The 16,882-nt window shown below is 38.7% G+C and overlaps 2 protein-coding genes across 3 annotated transcripts in view; both read left to right on the top strand.

Moving 5' to 3' along the window:
* Nucleotides 1-3,820, top strand: part of LOC119417518 (protein kinase C-binding protein 1) — a 29,744-nt gene extending 25,924 nt beyond the window's left edge. For both annotated transcript variants that reach the window (XM_037684736.1, XM_037684735.1), the window contains exon 20: nucleotides 3,284-3,820. In XM_037684736.1, the coding sequence (XP_037540664.1) occupies nucleotides 3,284-3,462 (179 nt within the window). In that variant the 3' untranslated portion in view covers nucleotides 3,463-3,820. The remainder of the gene's footprint in view (nucleotides 1-3,283) is intronic.
* A 2,275-nt stretch (nucleotides 3,821-6,095) lies between these two features.
* The window catches only part of si:ch73-181d5.4 (death-inducer obliterator 1), a 311,270-nt gene continuing 300,483 nt past the window's right edge, over nucleotides 6,096-16,882 (top strand). The window contains exons 1-7 of the mRNA XM_037683844.1: nucleotides 6,096-6,187; nucleotides 7,954-8,015; nucleotides 8,130-8,186; nucleotides 8,280-9,414; nucleotides 9,512-9,764; nucleotides 9,987-10,382; nucleotides 10,522-10,702. Coding sequence (XP_037539772.1) covers nucleotides 8,138-8,186; nucleotides 8,280-9,414; nucleotides 9,512-9,764; nucleotides 9,987-10,382; nucleotides 10,522-10,702 — 2,014 coding nt within the window. The 5' untranslated portion in view covers nucleotides 6,096-6,187; nucleotides 7,954-8,015; nucleotides 8,130-8,137. The remainder of the gene's footprint in view (nucleotides 6,188-7,953; nucleotides 8,016-8,129; nucleotides 8,187-8,279; nucleotides 9,415-9,511; nucleotides 9,765-9,986; nucleotides 10,383-10,521; nucleotides 10,703-16,882) is intronic.

Raw genomic sequence — 16,882 nt, 5'->3', positions numbered from 1 at the left:
TATATACACATACATACATACAGGTCCTTCTCAAAAAATTAGCATATTGTGATAAAGGTCATTATTTTCCATAATGTAATGATAAAAATGAAACTTTCATATATTTCAGATTCATTGCACACCAACTGAAATATTTCAGGTCTTTAATTGTTTTAATACTGATGATTATGGCATACAGCTCATGAAAACCCAAAATGCCTGTCCCAAAAAATTAGCATATTTCATCCCACCAATGAAAGACAAGTGTTTTTAATACAAAAAACACCAACCTTCAAATAATCATGTTCAGTTATGCACTCAATACTTGGTCGGGAATCCTTTTGTATGAATGACTGCTTCAATGCAGCGTGGCATGGAGGCAATCAGCCTGTGGCACTGCTGAGGTGTTATGGAGGCCCAGGATGCTTCGATAGCGGCCTTAAGCTCATCCAGAGTGTTGGGTCTTGCGTCTCTCAACTTTCTCTTCACAATATCCCACTGGTTCTCTATGGGGTTCAGGTCAGGAGAGTTGGCAGGCCAATTGAGCACAGTAATACCATGGTCAGTAAACCATTTACCAGTGGTTTTGGCACTGTGAGCAGGTGCCAGGTCGTGCTGAAAAATGAAATCTTCATCTCCATAAAGCTTTTCAGCAGATGGAAGCATGAAGTGCTCCAAAATCTCCTGATAGCTAGCTGCATTGACCCTGCCCTTGATAAAACACAGTGGACCAACACCAGCAGCTGACATGGCACCCCAGACCATCACTGACTGTGGGTGCTTCACACTGGACTTCTGGCATTTTGGCATTTCCTTCTCCCCAGTCTTCCTCCAGACTCTGGCTCCTTGATTTCCGAATGACATGCAAAATTTGCTTTCATCCGAAAAAAGTACTTTGGACCACTGAGCAACAGTCCAGTGCTGCTTCTCTGTAGCCCAGGTCAGGAGCTTCTGCTGCTGTTTCTGGTTCAAAAGTGGCTTGACCTGGGGAATGCGGCACCTGTAGCCCATTTCCTGCACACGCCTGTGCACGGTGGCTCTGGATGTTTCTACTACAGACTCAGTCCACTGCTTCCGCAGGTCCCCCAAGGTCTGGAATCGGCCCTTCTCCACAATCCTCCTCAGGGTCCGGTCACCTCGTTTCGTTGTGCAGTGTTTTCTGCCACACTTTTCCCTTCCCACAGACTTCCCACTGAGGTGCCTTGATACAGCACTCTGGGAACAGACTATTCGTTCAGCAATTTCTTTCTGTGTCTTACCCTCTTGCTTGAGGGTGTCAATGATGGCCTTCTGGACAGCAGTCAGGTCGGCAGTCTTACCCATGATTGAGGTTTTGAGTAATGAACAAGGCTGGGAGTTTTTAAAAGCCTCAGGAATCTTTTGCAGGTGTTTAGAGTTACGTCGTTGATTCAGATGGTTAGTTTAACAGCTTGTTTAGAGAACCTTTTCATGATATGCTAATTTTTTGGGACAGGCATTTTGGGTTTTCATGAGCTGTATGCCATAATCATCAGTATTTAAACAATTAAAGACCTGAAATATTTCAGTTGGTGTGCAATGAATCTGAAATATATGAATGTTTCATTTTTATCATTACATTATGGAAAATAATGACCTTTATCACAATATGCTAATTTTTTTAGAAGGACCTGTATATACATATATATTAGAGGTGCACCGATTTCCCTAATTTTGGGAAATCGGAAATCGGCCAATACTTGCATGAGAAACCGATTTTACTGATTTTTTTATTTATTTTTTTAGCTTTAACAACATTTGTCTGAACTTCATTTATATTTCAGAGCACTACCTCATGGCCAGTTAAAACAAGTTTGTATTGTTTCTAACATATTGTTCAATGGTCTGTTTTTCAACAAAATCAGATTGAAAATTGAAGGTGCACTGTGACCTTAACACCTGACAGTGTCGATTATAAAACAAAATCGGTATCGGCCAAAATCGGAATCGGCAGGTCAGACTTTTTAGAAATCGGTGATAGGCCAGAAAACTGCAATCGGTGCACCCCTAATATATATGTATAAATATAGGTGTTTTAAACCCTTCTCACACTCTTGCAATATTCTAAACAATGTTTCTAAACTCTAAACACTCTAAAAGAGCACAGATTTCAGCTCTCTGCCACCTGCAAGCGCTTTTGGCCACGCCCACTTCTCTGCTCTGCACACTGAACATCTGTTCAGCTGAATAGGAAGTTCTATTTCGTGTAGGCTTTGCCCTTTAAGACTGCCGCTAGTGGGTTTATCCCTAGGCGCGCAGCGCAGCACTGAAAACTTTAGTCTACGCCCACCTGCTGTGTGAGCCTTACCCCTGGTCCGTATAAATTACGGTGAGACCGGGTAATCGGCTCCCATTTTTTCTTCAGCCAGCTAGCTAGCACTGTCAGAAGAACGAAGAAGGAAAAGTTGTCCAGCTCTGGGCTGCACAAATGTGCAGCAGGTGCTAAATAATTCAAAATAATTTATTTTAAATAAAAATTCCATGCCGATTGTGCTGCTCATCCATCAATCAGCCAATTGTTTGTCATTTGCGACCTTATTTTGAAAAACCGCGATACAGTGAGTCCGCAATAAACGAACCACGAAGTAGCGAAGGACTATACTGTAAGTGAGATTAACATATTTATAATTAAGAGGGACATATTTTCAAAGGAGTGTAAGAACACTTCATCTTAAGAATATATAGTTTCACCAATTTTTTATTTATTTTTTCAAATCCAGCCGGTCGAAGCAGATGGTTGCTCGTCCTGAGCCTGGTTCTGCTGGAAGTTTCTTCCTGTTAAGAGGGAGTTTTTTTCTTTCCACTGTCTCCTTTGTGCTTGCTCAGAGTGGGAGACTGTGACAAATTGACGGTTCAAGGCGTCTGCTGGCTTCCTTCTTTAGACGGATAACTTTCATTAACTGGCTGTGAATGTTTCTGTTCAGCGCCCTGAGACGACTTCTGTTGTGATATGGCTCTATATAAATAAAGTGGATAGAAAATTGTTGGCGTGGTCATAGTGAAACAGGAAGTGACATCAAATGGGAACTCTAAAAAAAAAAAAAAAAGGAACCCCCCTGGTTTTTGTTTATTGAAACAATATTATTTGTACTCTGATTCTTCTTCATCTCTCTGGTAGTGACTCAAAAGAAACAGATTATTTTTAAAAAATGTGTTCATATTCATTACTGTATATAAACGTGATGCCCCAGGCACCTTAATTTTCTGAGTTTCATTACTTTCGCATGACGATGACGGTGAGTATATGTATAGTGTGTGTAATGTAATGTTTTGTATTGTCTGCTAGCCACAGCGTCGCAGCAGGAAGCAGAGACGGAGCCCAACTCGGACCCTTCGGTCAAACCATCAGGCCACTCTCCTGCCACACAGTCACTTCCTACATGTACAGGATCAATATCAGACAGAAACAGCTCTCCCACATACATAGACAAAAGCAAGGACAGTGCTGGTGTTACTGTGACCTAACTGCTACACTACAGGCACATTGTGTAGCCAGTGTGGGGCAACTGGCCTCGAACTCGGTGCTTGAAGGCCTGCAACTTCGTGACAAATCACTTAGATTTATTTTTTTTCCATTCTCATTTGTACGGTATATCTGCTTGATGGACAGTTTATGGTTTTCATTCTCATTTTCTACATCTGTGTTGAAGTCAAACCATCATCATGAAAGAAGCGTGTCTTGTTGAGAAACAAAAAGTTTTCATTTAGTAGTTTTGTGTTCCGTGTTAGCCCTGTTATCACTGTTTCAGCTCCAAGCAAAGATTGTATGAACCTGCAGGATATTTTCTACATCGTCGCTTTCAATGCTGCTCTGAAACTCCTCGCTGCTGTTTTTTTGTGTTGATTGTTCTCCATATTGTGAGACAAAACATTTGAAACAGCCTTCAGAAACTACACATTTAGCATGGTGCCATCACAGACATTTTGACTCACTGAAGTTTTGTCTTTGGCTTAAAGCACACTTGCTTCATGTTGGCCAAAGTGTTTTGAGTAATACAGGTTTAAAGACTGCATTTCAATCCATCATGACTGTCCTATGTTAGTGGTGGTATTGGTTTCATACCAGTTTTGTATTGTAGTTCTATGTTGTATAGTTGCATAAAAATATGGTTTATTCAAAAGACTAAAAAATTTTAAATGTACATACTTTTTGTAAGAAGATACCTGAACAATATTTATAGTGTTACATGTTTTTTTTTAATAGTATGTTTATTGCAATCACATTTCTTTGTGTTTGAAAAGAATTATTTGAAATTCTTCACAAGAATGTCAGCTCTGAGTGAAGTGTTTGTGTAGCCGGTACCCCAAAGCCGACGTCGATCCAGGTCAAACTGTGTCCAGGAACTGGTAGAAGAAATAAATATCACACTGCTTGTTGGCCATATATATTTTCTGTGCGCATGTTAGTGCTTGTGTCCTGTTCTTGTCTACATATTGTATATATTATAAATGGACTTGTGAAGAAAAAATAAAAATTGTCTTGTAAAGTTGTTGCCAAGTTACTTTGTGTTCCCTAATGCTATAGCAATCCAAATCACCTTTAAACATCAATATGAAACAGCATTTTAGCAATGCTATGTGCCTTTTTATAAAAGTGTCAGTGTCTTGTAAACAAGAACAAAATATATAAAGTAAACAAAAACTGCAGAGAAATTGCATATCCTGCGAAAATGCAGTGTAAATGTTTATTACCGAACTTGCAGAGAAACATTAAATTAGCTAAAAAATGCTGAAATGTAGGTGAAATTAAAGAACAAGCTTAAATAAGCTGAAAACACATTTGCTGAATTAGATTTAAATAAGCAGAAATTAGAAAAAAAAATGGCTGAAAGCTTAAACTACCAGAAGTAGGAGACAAAATTTGCTCAAAAACGTAGAATTAGCTGAAAAAGCCAATTTTAGCATAAAAAAGCTAAATAGTAGCTGAAATAGCAAAAAAAAAGAAAAGCTGAACCTAGTATAATTAAGCGGAAAGGAGTATAAAAAACTAAAAGCAACAAAGAATTAGGCTGAAAGTAGCATAAGTTATCAGAAAAACTTGAATTTATCTGAAAACAGCTAAAATTAGCTAGAAAATACTACAAAAGGTAGCTGAAAAAGTAGACGATAAGAGAAGAACTTTATCGATCCTGCAGGTTGTGCCAGAATTTCAGTACAAAAGAACAAATACAAGAAATCACACAAGATATACAAAAATAACAGATAATAAAAAAATGCCAGCAATTAGTTCTAAACGGCTTAAGAACAACCTTAATTTAACAGAAGAAAGCAGAAAAAAACGTTTGCCAAATTAGGATGAAAGCACAAAAAAGTGGAAAATATCTCAAAAAAGCTAAAATTAGAAACAAAAAAATGAACAGCTGAAAAGTAGCTAAAAAAGCAGAAAGAAGCTGAAATTACTAGAAGGAAGTGGAGAGAGCACATTTTTGCTAAATTAGGCTGATAAAAGTTTAAATGAGTGCAAAAAAATTGGAATTAGCTGATAAAGGTACAAGTAGAATATAACAGCCAAATAGTAGCTGAAATAAAAGAAAAACTGAAACGTATAAATAAGCTGAAAGGTGCATAACAAGCTGAAATTAACAGAAACATGTTAGAAGCACAAAAATGTTTTAGCAGAAATAATCTGAAAGGAGCACGAAACAGCTGTAAAAACAACTGAAAGTAGACGAAAAGTTTAAATTTGCACAAGGAAGCTGAAAGAAGCTGAAGCAGAACAAAATGTGACAGGAGCAGTAAAAGGTTGTAAACACATCTAAAGATTTGAAGGATGTAAAACGAGCTCAATTCATGTTCTATGAGGAAATAAATGACAGAAAAGGCTATAAAGACTTCAAAAAGCTAAAGTTGCACCAATACCAAAAATCATTCAGCATTGTCCTGAAAGAGTTGAACATTTTGAAATATGAATTGTTGAAATAGCACCAAATTGTGGAGCGAGAAAGATTCCGAAAAAAGTACGAATGAAAAATGGACATTCGTAGCCAAGCTCGGCTAATTAGCTAATCTACGAAAGAGGGTGCGTTCCTGCTCGAACAGTTCTCGCGATATTTGGAGCAGCAAAACAAACTTTTTCCTCTTCACGTTCTCGCGATATTTCAAGCAGCCAAGGCATAGAAAATGGACGACTGATAGCATGGTAGCTGAACAAATCTAGCAAAAAACACGAAAACAACAATACATATCGAAGGTATGCTGTTTGTATCTGAATTTAATTTGTCAGACGGCACTATTGGGAACAACTAGCCTTGAAATGTATCGTTTATTATCTGCTATTTGTAGCGCTAAGCTAACCTAGCTGTAGAGGACAACAGAATGTCTCTCGCTTTCATCAACAAGACTGCTTAACCTGCTAGTTAGCAGAGCGTTTCGTCTCTGTGGTTTTACAGCTGAATGCAGTCAGTTATTTAAATTAAGAACGCCTGTTTCGTTTCTACTTAGCTAAATTAGTAAGCTACACTTGAAGAAGGCATTCTATGGTCTTGGTATTACTCGTGTTCATGGTTAGTTTAAACAAATCAGGCTAATTTCGTTAACGATTATGTCTTGAAGCTCGTCAAGCTATTCCAGGCGTTCACAAACGAGTTAAACACCATAAGCCAAAGTTGATCATTTAACAATCAGTAGACACTAAACCCTGAAGGCCCACGTTTTAATGTTAAATTCCGTCCAGACTTAAATGAGGAAAAAGTTTTAGAATTATCAACACTCCTGACATTAAATTCATATGTTGTTCCATATCTGACTTATTGCATAGAGGGATGGGGCAACATAAAACCAACACTAAACCTTTGTCTGTGATACAAAAGAAATCTATGAGAGTTTTATATAAAGTGGACGCTAGTGAACACAGAAATAAATTATTTATTCAATCAAATATCTTGAAACGAAGGGATCTGATTAATTTAAAAAATACTATTATGTTTAAAGCTAGAAAGAGATTATTGCCAATTAATTTACAAAAGTTATTTTTCCTAAGCTCGTGGTAAAAATAACAGAAGGAAGTACGATTTCAAAAGTAAAACTGCGCGTACTACTTTAAAACAAAGGTGCATTTCGGTGCATGGAGTAAAAATATGGAACAGTTTGGATGAGGAGTCGGGGAAAAATGCTCTACTATCAATTCAAAACACTTTATATGAAAATAATGATCAACTCGTATACACTTTTGAGTTGTTAATGGGAAGAGTGGTATGTTTGCAACTTGTTTTGTTAATTTAATGTATACGGCCATGACATTTTTGTAATTATTGAGACAAGGGCAGGTCTATACAAGATGTCCTTCCTGCTCCACCGTCACTCGTGTATATTAAGTGTTGTCAGAGAACGTGTTTGTAAATTGATGATGAATTTGTTGAATCGAGTGAATAAATTGATTGATTGATTGATTGACATAAATTTATTTAAACAAATTTTGTTGTAGTTTGTAAAATAACACATTTGCATCTACATTTTTACCAATTTGCAGTGGAGGACATAATGCTGAGATTATTAAAAAGACAATAGTTAGTACCAGAAAAATACAAAACTAAAATTTGTATACTTGCTAAATATCTACAGGAGCACAATAAAAGTAAACGTGCAATTATTAATTATAATTATTTCTGGAAAAATTTGATGATTGACTACTTTGTGCCATATCCTGTTTTCTGTTACACCAATTACAATTTACAAAGTGTGTGAAACTACACTGAGCTGCTGCAACCATTACCAAAGAGTAGAAAGCAAACTTAAAAAAGTTTTTCAAAGGCTTGTTTGAAACCCAAACCATACCTTGCATTTTGTAGACTTGCAGGAAAGTCTTACAAAAATTAACACAAGTAATATAAGTAAGTTTCAGAGTGATTTTTTTATAAATTTAAGGGCCAACATTTGGGCTAAAAAGAACAAAGCTCTATCTTTAGTTTGTCATTCTATGTGGTTGGTTTGATGCATTTTTCCTGGTTATTTTCACAGGCACATAGAGAAGTGATCAGAATGACCTTCTGCACATCTTGAAAACTTTTGGAAAACCACAGGTTGTGTTTCATTTTCTGCATTTAGCCTCACTGAACTTGATAGTAATTGTGATAATTACTTTCAGACTGTTTATTAACTAAAATTGTATTTTTTTATGATGTTGCTGCATATAGAAGTCAGTATGGACCCAATGGAAAGTAATAGTTCAATTAACAATGAAGATAATGCAGGTAAAGCAGGTTTGTAAGTTTTCTGAATTGACTTTTGAAGCAAAAATGATTTTGTTCTTTTCTGACTGTTTGTTTGTTTGTTTGTTTTTATAGAAGAACAGCAGAACCAAGTGGAAGGTGCGGCCTCAGACCTTAAACCTACAATGTCGCAGGTTAGGAAATCCTGGGGCTTTAGACGGACAACCATCGCTCGAAGGGAATTCATAGAAGAAGTTGGAGACCTAACCTACAGTCCTCCACTTGTTCGAAGAAGCAGAAGTCGACGAACCAACCAGCTACCAGAGACATCTGCAGAAACCCAGACCACTAAGAAATCTACTCGAACAGCTAGGAGTGTTTTAGAAGATCTCCAGTGGTCAGCTCCCTCCTCTCCTGTGTCCGAGGATAGCAAACCAGCCTCAGAGGCTTCCACGAGTGCAGTCTTTGATCCCAGCTTATGGCAGGATTTTGGATCTGCCTTCCATACTGCCTTCTCTCTTCTTGGGGGTGATGAATGCCTGCCGATGACAATGACAGATGTACTAGCAGTTCCTGACATTTTAGAAGCCACTGCGCCACAAACTGTAAACCAAACTGAGATCCCTGATACTATAGAAGACATGGAGATCACACAGCCATCTGCCTTTGAAAATGTGGCCGACGAGGAGAACAGTGATGTGGTTTTGATCTCGAGTCAAGAAGAGGACAACAATGAAATGACTCTGTTACACATTAAGGAACAGCTGGCCTCTATTAGCAGACAGACAAATCTAAAGACACAAAGTGGGAAAGGTGGAAGAGGAAAAGCCAGGGGAAGAGGTAGAGGCAGAGGAAGAGGGAGAGGGAAGGGGAAAGGTAGAGGAAGAGGGAGGGGTAGGGCGGTGCTTGAGTCAAATATTGCAGATGATGACAGCGATGATGAGGTGATGCTTATTAATCCAGAAGTGCAGCAGTGTTTACAAGAGGAGGAAAACGATCCAGACATCCCTCCTGAAGCAACGGTTTCACCTGCCCACTTTCATATTTCTCTGAATAGCTCTCAGCAGTCTGATTGTATAATCTTAGACAGTGATTTTAACCAGGGTATTACAGTAACTCGTGGCCAGTTTGATGATGCACCAGTTCAGATGGAGGGCGTGCATGAGAGGAACGAGTGTGAAAATACAGGAGAGTGTCCCACCATATCTGCCACTGAAGAATTAGAGTCCAGTATATTTTGCTGCATCTGCCACCTGACCCAAAATAAGAGGTACAAGCTCGTTTCTGGGACTAGTATCTCATGAGCAGAGAGGTTTGCATATCTGGACTGAGTGTCAGTTTCATTTCTTGATCACTGCTTCTTTCAGGTTTATGATCTGCTGTGTCGACTGCCACGAGTGGTTTCATGGTGACTGCGTTGGTATCAGTGAGAGACAGGACTGGAAGATCGAGAGGAAGGAGCAAGTGTACACCTGTCTGAGCTGTACTTCAAAGAAGCAGAGCCACATCCAGTTCGAGTCTCTCCTTTTGCCAGACCCAGACCTCATCTTTCCTGATTGTTTGTTGTTAAATCCTCCTGATTTAGACTTGGTGCAGCCAAAGGAGCAGCAAGTTCTCAAGGTTTGGATTCATTTTAGATTGTTCCTGATCCAAGAGTACTTGCAGAATTTAGTTAGAAGATAAAGAAAATAGCTGTTAAATTTGTTTGGTTTAATATATTATATTGTATATTTGTGCTGTCTGAAAGCAACATGTGATATTTTGTTAGGAGTAATATTTTGTCAGTGACATTTTTACAAAGTATGTCGGTTCTCTGGGTGTAAGTTGGGGATCTGTTTTCAGGAGACTGTACTGGTGGAGGAGGAGCAGGAGGAAAAGCACACTCTGGTGGTGATACCTGAAGCCACAGCTGAAGTTGAACCTGCAGCTGAAGCTGAACCTTTAGGTGTAGCTGAATCTATAACTGAAGCTGAACCTTTAGGTGAAGCTGAATCTATAACTCAAGATGAATCTTTAGGTGAAGCTGATCCTCAAGTTGAGATGGAGACGGACAGCTCTCTTCGTCAGTGCACTGGGCCTGGCTGCTTAAGACAAGCGCTGGCAGATTCTGTTTATTGTGGTACTGACTGTATCCTTCAGCACGCTGCTGCCACTATGAAGACACTCTCAAGCCCCCGAGTGCCCAAGTCCAAAGGAAGAGCACAGAGGAACCCCGCAACAACCAGAAACTCTGCAAAAGTAAGCAAAACATACTGAATGTCAGGATTAAGTTGTGTACTGTGTCAAGGAGTTTTTGTTAGTTTAAGATTTCTAGTTTGTAGAAAATGATTATAAATAATATATATATTTTTGACATGTTAAAAATGTTCAATCTCAGGCTCAAAGTTCTGTTCGGACATCCAAGAGGTTGGCAGAAAAAGCTTCAGAGTGTGCCAGTGAAGAGGAGATGAGCGAGGATGAGGGGGAGCAGGAGGTGGCTGCTTCTCTTGTAGCCTGCACCCCCAGTCTCACAGCTGTTCAGTCCACCTCCACACCATCATCTAAGTCAAACACCAAGTGTATGTACCATTCAATACTCGTACACAGTCTAGTAGTTCATACATCATGCACAAAGCACTTCTTCGGACTGAAAATTAGTTCTGCCCTTTAAATCTCAACAATGCATAAAGCAGTTATACAAAATCACACACACACACTTGTGCAGACATTTTCTATCAAGGATGACTGATAAGTAGCCTGGGTCAACAGTGGGTAAGTATCTCAATTTTCATAGTTCCTCTTATGGGTCCTACATGCTTAAACAATCCTGCTTTAACCGTCTTTGCATATCGTCTTCAGTGTGAACTGAACACAATAAAACCAGTGTCAACTGGAAACTCCCAAACAGCACACAGTGTGTGGGTAAAGTAGTGCTGGACATGAGGATTGTGGAATCTGTGTTTAATATGCTTTAATTTATATTTTTTATGTTATTTTTTTTTACAAACTAAAAGATTCTAACTAGAAATCACACTCAGTTGTGAGATATTATCCATAAAACAAGTCTTATTTTAGAAACATGCCTTTTTGCCTTCAGTATGTTGTTGCAGAAAGGATTACTTGAAGTTCTTTAGGAGAATTTTACATTCAAGCCTGCATTCTTATCCAGAGTATATCTAGAGCCCAATTCAGATCAAAAACACACGGACAGATTGCTGAGGAGAGCTGTCTGCTCGTCTTCTGAAAATAACAAACATCATGCTCTAAAGAAGATTATTTTCATGACATTCCCACTTTACTGCTGCTTTATGATAAAGCTCTATTATTCCTTTGCTTTGCCTTATTTACTTTCAGTCTACTATTTATTACAGTGTTTCTCATCTGGTCTGGCTTGAAGACCCAAATCACGTTTTAATGACGATCTGTGATCCAAATCCAGAAACTTTTTAGATGTTAGAATAAATAAAAAAAACTGTTTTGTTAGCACAAAAAACAAGTTGAATGATGAACCATAATGACCAGCAAGTGGTGATTTTAGAGAGGGGAATGTTGCCTTTTATGATCATTCACCTGCATTTTGAATTAAAACCAAGAATCTTCACTTCATCAGCTTTTAACAAACTAGATGGTGATAAGCAAGCTTTTTATTACGTGTACTAATTTCTGTTAAATGACGGCCCATAAGCAGCCCAACCCGGTGGAATGACCTTCTGTAATTCTGCTGCAGAAGTTCCAGATATAAACAGGAATAAGCTTCTATTATCAGTTTAAATGTGAACATTACGTGCGTTCATGCCATTTTTGTTTGAACAAGGTACTTGAGAGGGTCTGTAGTTTCAGAAAGACTCAAAATCTGTAGCTTTAGCTGAATACCCACCTACTCAATATTTAATTTAAAAATTTCAGTCACAAATTCATGCTTTAACCATAAGGATGATGTAATAGTTGGGATTTTTTTAAAAACTTTTCTTTTGTGCCTAGATCAGGTGTCTGCAACCAGAGCCATATGTGACTTCAGATCCTCTCAGGTGACGCCTTGTTCAAACAAAAAGGGCACGAATGAGAGTCATGTTTACATTTAAACTGATAATAGAATCTTATACCGGTTTATATCTAGAACTTTTGATTCAGAGATTCAGAGAGGTTTATTTGTCATACACGCCACACGTGGTACATGAGGTGGGACGAAACTATGTACACAGGGTCCCAGTTACATCCAACAAAAACTCAAATTGTAAAGAAAAACATTAGTAAGATCCGAGTCATGAACTAAGAATATACTACATTCACTACACTAAGAATACACTAAGCACTACTAGTACAAAAACAATGCGCCAAAACAACAGCAGCCCGAACATGAGTCTTTGTGAGCAGATGAGGACCAATTGCAGCAGAATTACAGAAGGTCATTCCACCAGGTTGGGCTGCGTATGGGTTATTAAATGGTAAATAGACTGTACTTGTATAGCACCTTTCTGTCTTATCAAGACACTCAAAAAGTGCTTTACACTACAATCTGTGCCTTATTTACCCATTCATACAGCACTCTACTAGAACTGTGCAAAGCTAATTGAACCAATTATTCTAAAGAGACGAATCAGAGCTTTATCACATTCATACACTGATGGGACACACATCAGAGGCTGTGAAGGGTTCAGTGTCTTGCCCAGGGACACTTCAGCATGTGACTGCTGGTGGAATCGAACCCCCATTCTTGCATTGGAGGACGACTGCTCTAACCACTCAGCCACCGCCGCCTCAACAGATACTTGACAGCTATTAGTACACATATCAACAATAAAAAGGCTTGTTGTACAAAGCTTCACGTCATTTCAGTATCAGCCTGAGCTCATTATGGCTTGAGGTTTCACTAGAACAAGTTCCAATAGCAAAGATCAGTTTTTCTGTCTTGCTGATCTGCTGCCAGCTTTGTTTATGCAACTTTGTCAACAAATCCACCAGAATGTTTTAAAAATCTTTTAAACAAACTTGAGGTCAAAGTATGTATAGGCAGAACGCAGTTTGGCACATCAATTTAAAATGACTAGGTTTCAAGATATTCTAAAAGACGTGTACGATACAAGATAGATAAGATAGAACTTTATTGATCCTGCAGGAAATTGGGCCAGAGTTTCAGTACAAAGGAACAAACGCAAGGAATCACACAAGATAAACAAAAATAACAATATATATAAAATAACAGAAAATAAAAATACCAACAATTAAGTTCTAAACAGGACAGGTGCAGACAGAAACATTAAAGTGCAGGATTAGTTTTATTGTCCAATGTGCAGAAAGGGGGAAGAGTTGAAAAGTCTGATAGCCACAGGGAGGAAGGACTTCCTGTGTTGTTCTGTGGAGCACCTCGGTGGTCTCAGTCTACGACTGAAGGTGCTGCAGTGAGTCCAACGTGTCATTCGGGGGGTGACGTGTTGTTCAGGATCTGGAGCAGTTTCCTCAGCATCCTCTGCTCAGACACCGGTCAGAGACTGCAGGTCCACTCCCAGAACTGAGCCAGCTCTCCTGATGAGTTTATCAAGTCTGTTGACATCAGCTTTCTTCACCCTGCTGCCCCAGCACACCACTATCACCATACCATTTTATTTATAGAGCACTTTAAATGGCGACAAGGCCAACCAAAGTGCTGTACAAACAGAAAACGGGCAACGCACAAAGCAACACCTAAAAAAAAGAAACTAGAGAAGCCTCTGTGCAACGTTATTTTTGGCTGCTGCCTTCTGCTGGGGTCGTCACAAAGGGAAATCACAAAGATCAGTCAGTCGTGTTCGTCCTGATGCCACCTGGGCTCAAACTCAGCCTAATGTTTTACCAGTTGCACTGCACCACAGTGCAGCATAAACTAGTACGGGAACTGTATACAAGAAAATAAAATGATCAAAATGTATAGGTTTTTTTTGTTAATTTCATGGGTCAAACAAATTTAGTGTCACTTTACAATAAAAAAGAAGATAGTTGTTGCAAAGATTGCAGACCTCTGGTCCAGACGAAGGCCAGTGACTCAGTTCTGAGTCACGACCCACCAGTTGAGAATCACGGATTAAATAAAAAGGATTACTTTAAGAGAACAATTTTATCTAAGGCACAGTAAGAATATTTGTACTCTGCAGTCACCTACGGGACAAACCTATTCTTTTTGTTTAACATTGACAAATACCTGTACATAGTTGTCTTCACAATTTTATTTTTTAAATCAAAATTAGGATTTTAATTGTTCCTGCCTGACACATCAAAGCTAATCAATTAAGATGAATGTATATGGCAAAAATACATATTTGCTCAATTTTCTTAGGGATGTGTAAATTTGCTTTTTAATTACCAGCACCTTTTTGAACAAGACGGCAGTATAAATCAAAGAAGTAGATCCAATTTTTTTTATTAAACCAAGGGGATTATTATTCTCCTATTCTGTTTCTATTCTATTCTGAATACAAGTCCAGTGTTTTTTTTTTTTTTTTTTTTTAATAATTTTGGGGCATTTGTCGTGTTCTGGATGACTTGAGAAGCCACACCTGCAAATCTACAAATACTTAGAACGGTCAAGACAAAACACATAATACTCAGAAAAGATGTTGGGTGCAATATATTTTCCGTTGGAGGCTGTTTGGATCCATATATGCTTTCCTTACTAAAGACAAGGAGAAAAAAAACAACTAACTTTTATTGACATTTTTGAGCATACGTATTTAAAATGTTTCTGACAGTCTTCAACTTTTTTAATCAGACGCTCTCGTGAGAAAGAAAAACCTTTTGTCAACATTGTCAGTAATTAGTTTGCCTTGCCCACAGGTAATAAATCCTCTTCCATATAAAAACCATACCACTACTCAGTTCCATAAAATACACAGATTAAAAACATTTTACTTCATGAGGGCTGAGTACCCATACAGTGTTTACCCCTAGAGTTGCTCCTTCTGTTTAGAGAAGGTAGCTGACGTTGAAGCACATTTTATTCAAAACGATCCATTTATCAATGCTATCGACGGATAACATCGTGCTGTTCTTATTCGGTGGGGAGTTGCTCGAGAACAGCTCGAGCTAATTGTTGCACATGGTGCTCAAAAAGTGCTTCATTACATATGTATTACTACAGCTTTTTTCATGTTGTCTTGAACTTTTCATGAAATCTCAAACAACAAACTTTCTCAATGCTGATTCCCACAGTACTCTGTCCACCCTTACACTTCACACAAACACAGTTTTTGGCCTGTTGATATGCAAACACACTGATGTTAGGTTGGACAGGTTTTCAAAAAGGAAAATGAATAGGGACTGGGCTGCTGCTGTGGAGGTGAAAGAAGAGGAGGTGTTCAGATTTTCTACAGTGGGTACTGGAGGATGCCTCAGTAAAGATGCTTGGATGAGATTCCACCTGGAGTTTACAGACAGTGGATGTTAAAATTGTTGCTTTATTTCCAAGAAGAGGATGTGGAATGTGGAAGATGTGGGTCAACATCAGTAAAATACTTAATTCCCTTGAACTACAGGGAAAGTGGTTCCTCGAATGTAAATAAACCAGCCAAACAAAACAGATTCTTCAACACACACAGACACAAACCTGAACTGAAAAGATGCATCTTTTCCTGTTTTCCAGTGCTGCTTGTTAAGAAACCATGCCTGTGTCACAAGAAGTAACAGGCATGGAAATGGTGCCCCAATACTTCCTGTTTCTGCACACACAAATAATGCATCAGTGTATATGAAGTACCTGTCGTCGTCGTATGTTTTATACAATGACGAAATTTGTGCTCTGCATTTAACCCATCGCACTTGAGATACACCCAGGTGGAGCAGTGGGCAGCTATGTAAGTGCCCAGGGAGCAGTTGGGGATTGGGTGACTTGCTCAAGGACACCAGGACATGTGGGCATGGCGAGAAGTTGAATCTGTGACTTTCTGGTCCCAAGTCGGCTGCCCTACCTCTACACCACAGCAACCCCATCAGTATTTCATCATATGTGAACTAGCACTCCAAGAAACAATCCTTTCACGCTCATTGTTACTCAAGTTTTGGATAGTTTTAGATATTAAATCTGAGTCATAGTTCAAACTAAATAATTCTGACACAGACACAAAGGAGCAATATGTAATAAATTGTAAGCCCACTAAATATACAGCTTTATAAAGCAAGGTAAAAATAAAGTTTATGGGAGTGTAGAATAGTAACTAACTTATTTTATAATAAAAAAAAATCAATATAGAAAAAATTAATATCCTGATGCATGCTCAATAATCCAGAAAAATCTAAAAAAAATAAAGTTAAGTCAGGTCCTCTGGACATTCAGAAAACAAAAATTGTAGAACCATTTTGTCTTTCATCCGAGATACTTCCTCAGTCTGAGGAGCTGTATTCAGCTCAGTCTCTTAAATAGCACCTTCTCAGAGTGGATCAACCAGTTTGCTGCTGACAACCAAAACCAGCTGATCACATGCTCAAGAAGGACCATCAGCCTAACAATGGATCATTAGCACACTGATGGCTGTTTACTGTTCACAGAGGGCTGAGTGATACTAGCAATCACAGCATTTTAAGAGGGGGACAGTTGAACCCGGAGGCCTCCACCCCTGTTTAATGATGGACGATTTCTTTTCACAAAGATGGCCTCCTTTACTCCTCTCTCACACCATCATTCCTCTCTATCCAGGATGTGAACATCTTCATCCCTGAAAGAGTGACCGCTGGCCTGGAGATGAGTGTAGACCGCAGAGTCCTGGCCTGATGATGTTGATCTTCTGTGCTGG

This window comes from Nematolebias whitei, chromosome 11, assembly GCF_014905685.2.
Source record: "Nematolebias whitei isolate Nwh7 chromosome 11, NemWhi1, whole genome shotgun sequence".
NCBI classification, from domain to species: Eukaryota; Metazoa; Chordata; class Actinopteri; order Cyprinodontiformes; family Rivulidae; genus Nematolebias; species Nematolebias whitei.
This window is presented reverse-complemented; position numbering and strand designations above follow the sequence as displayed.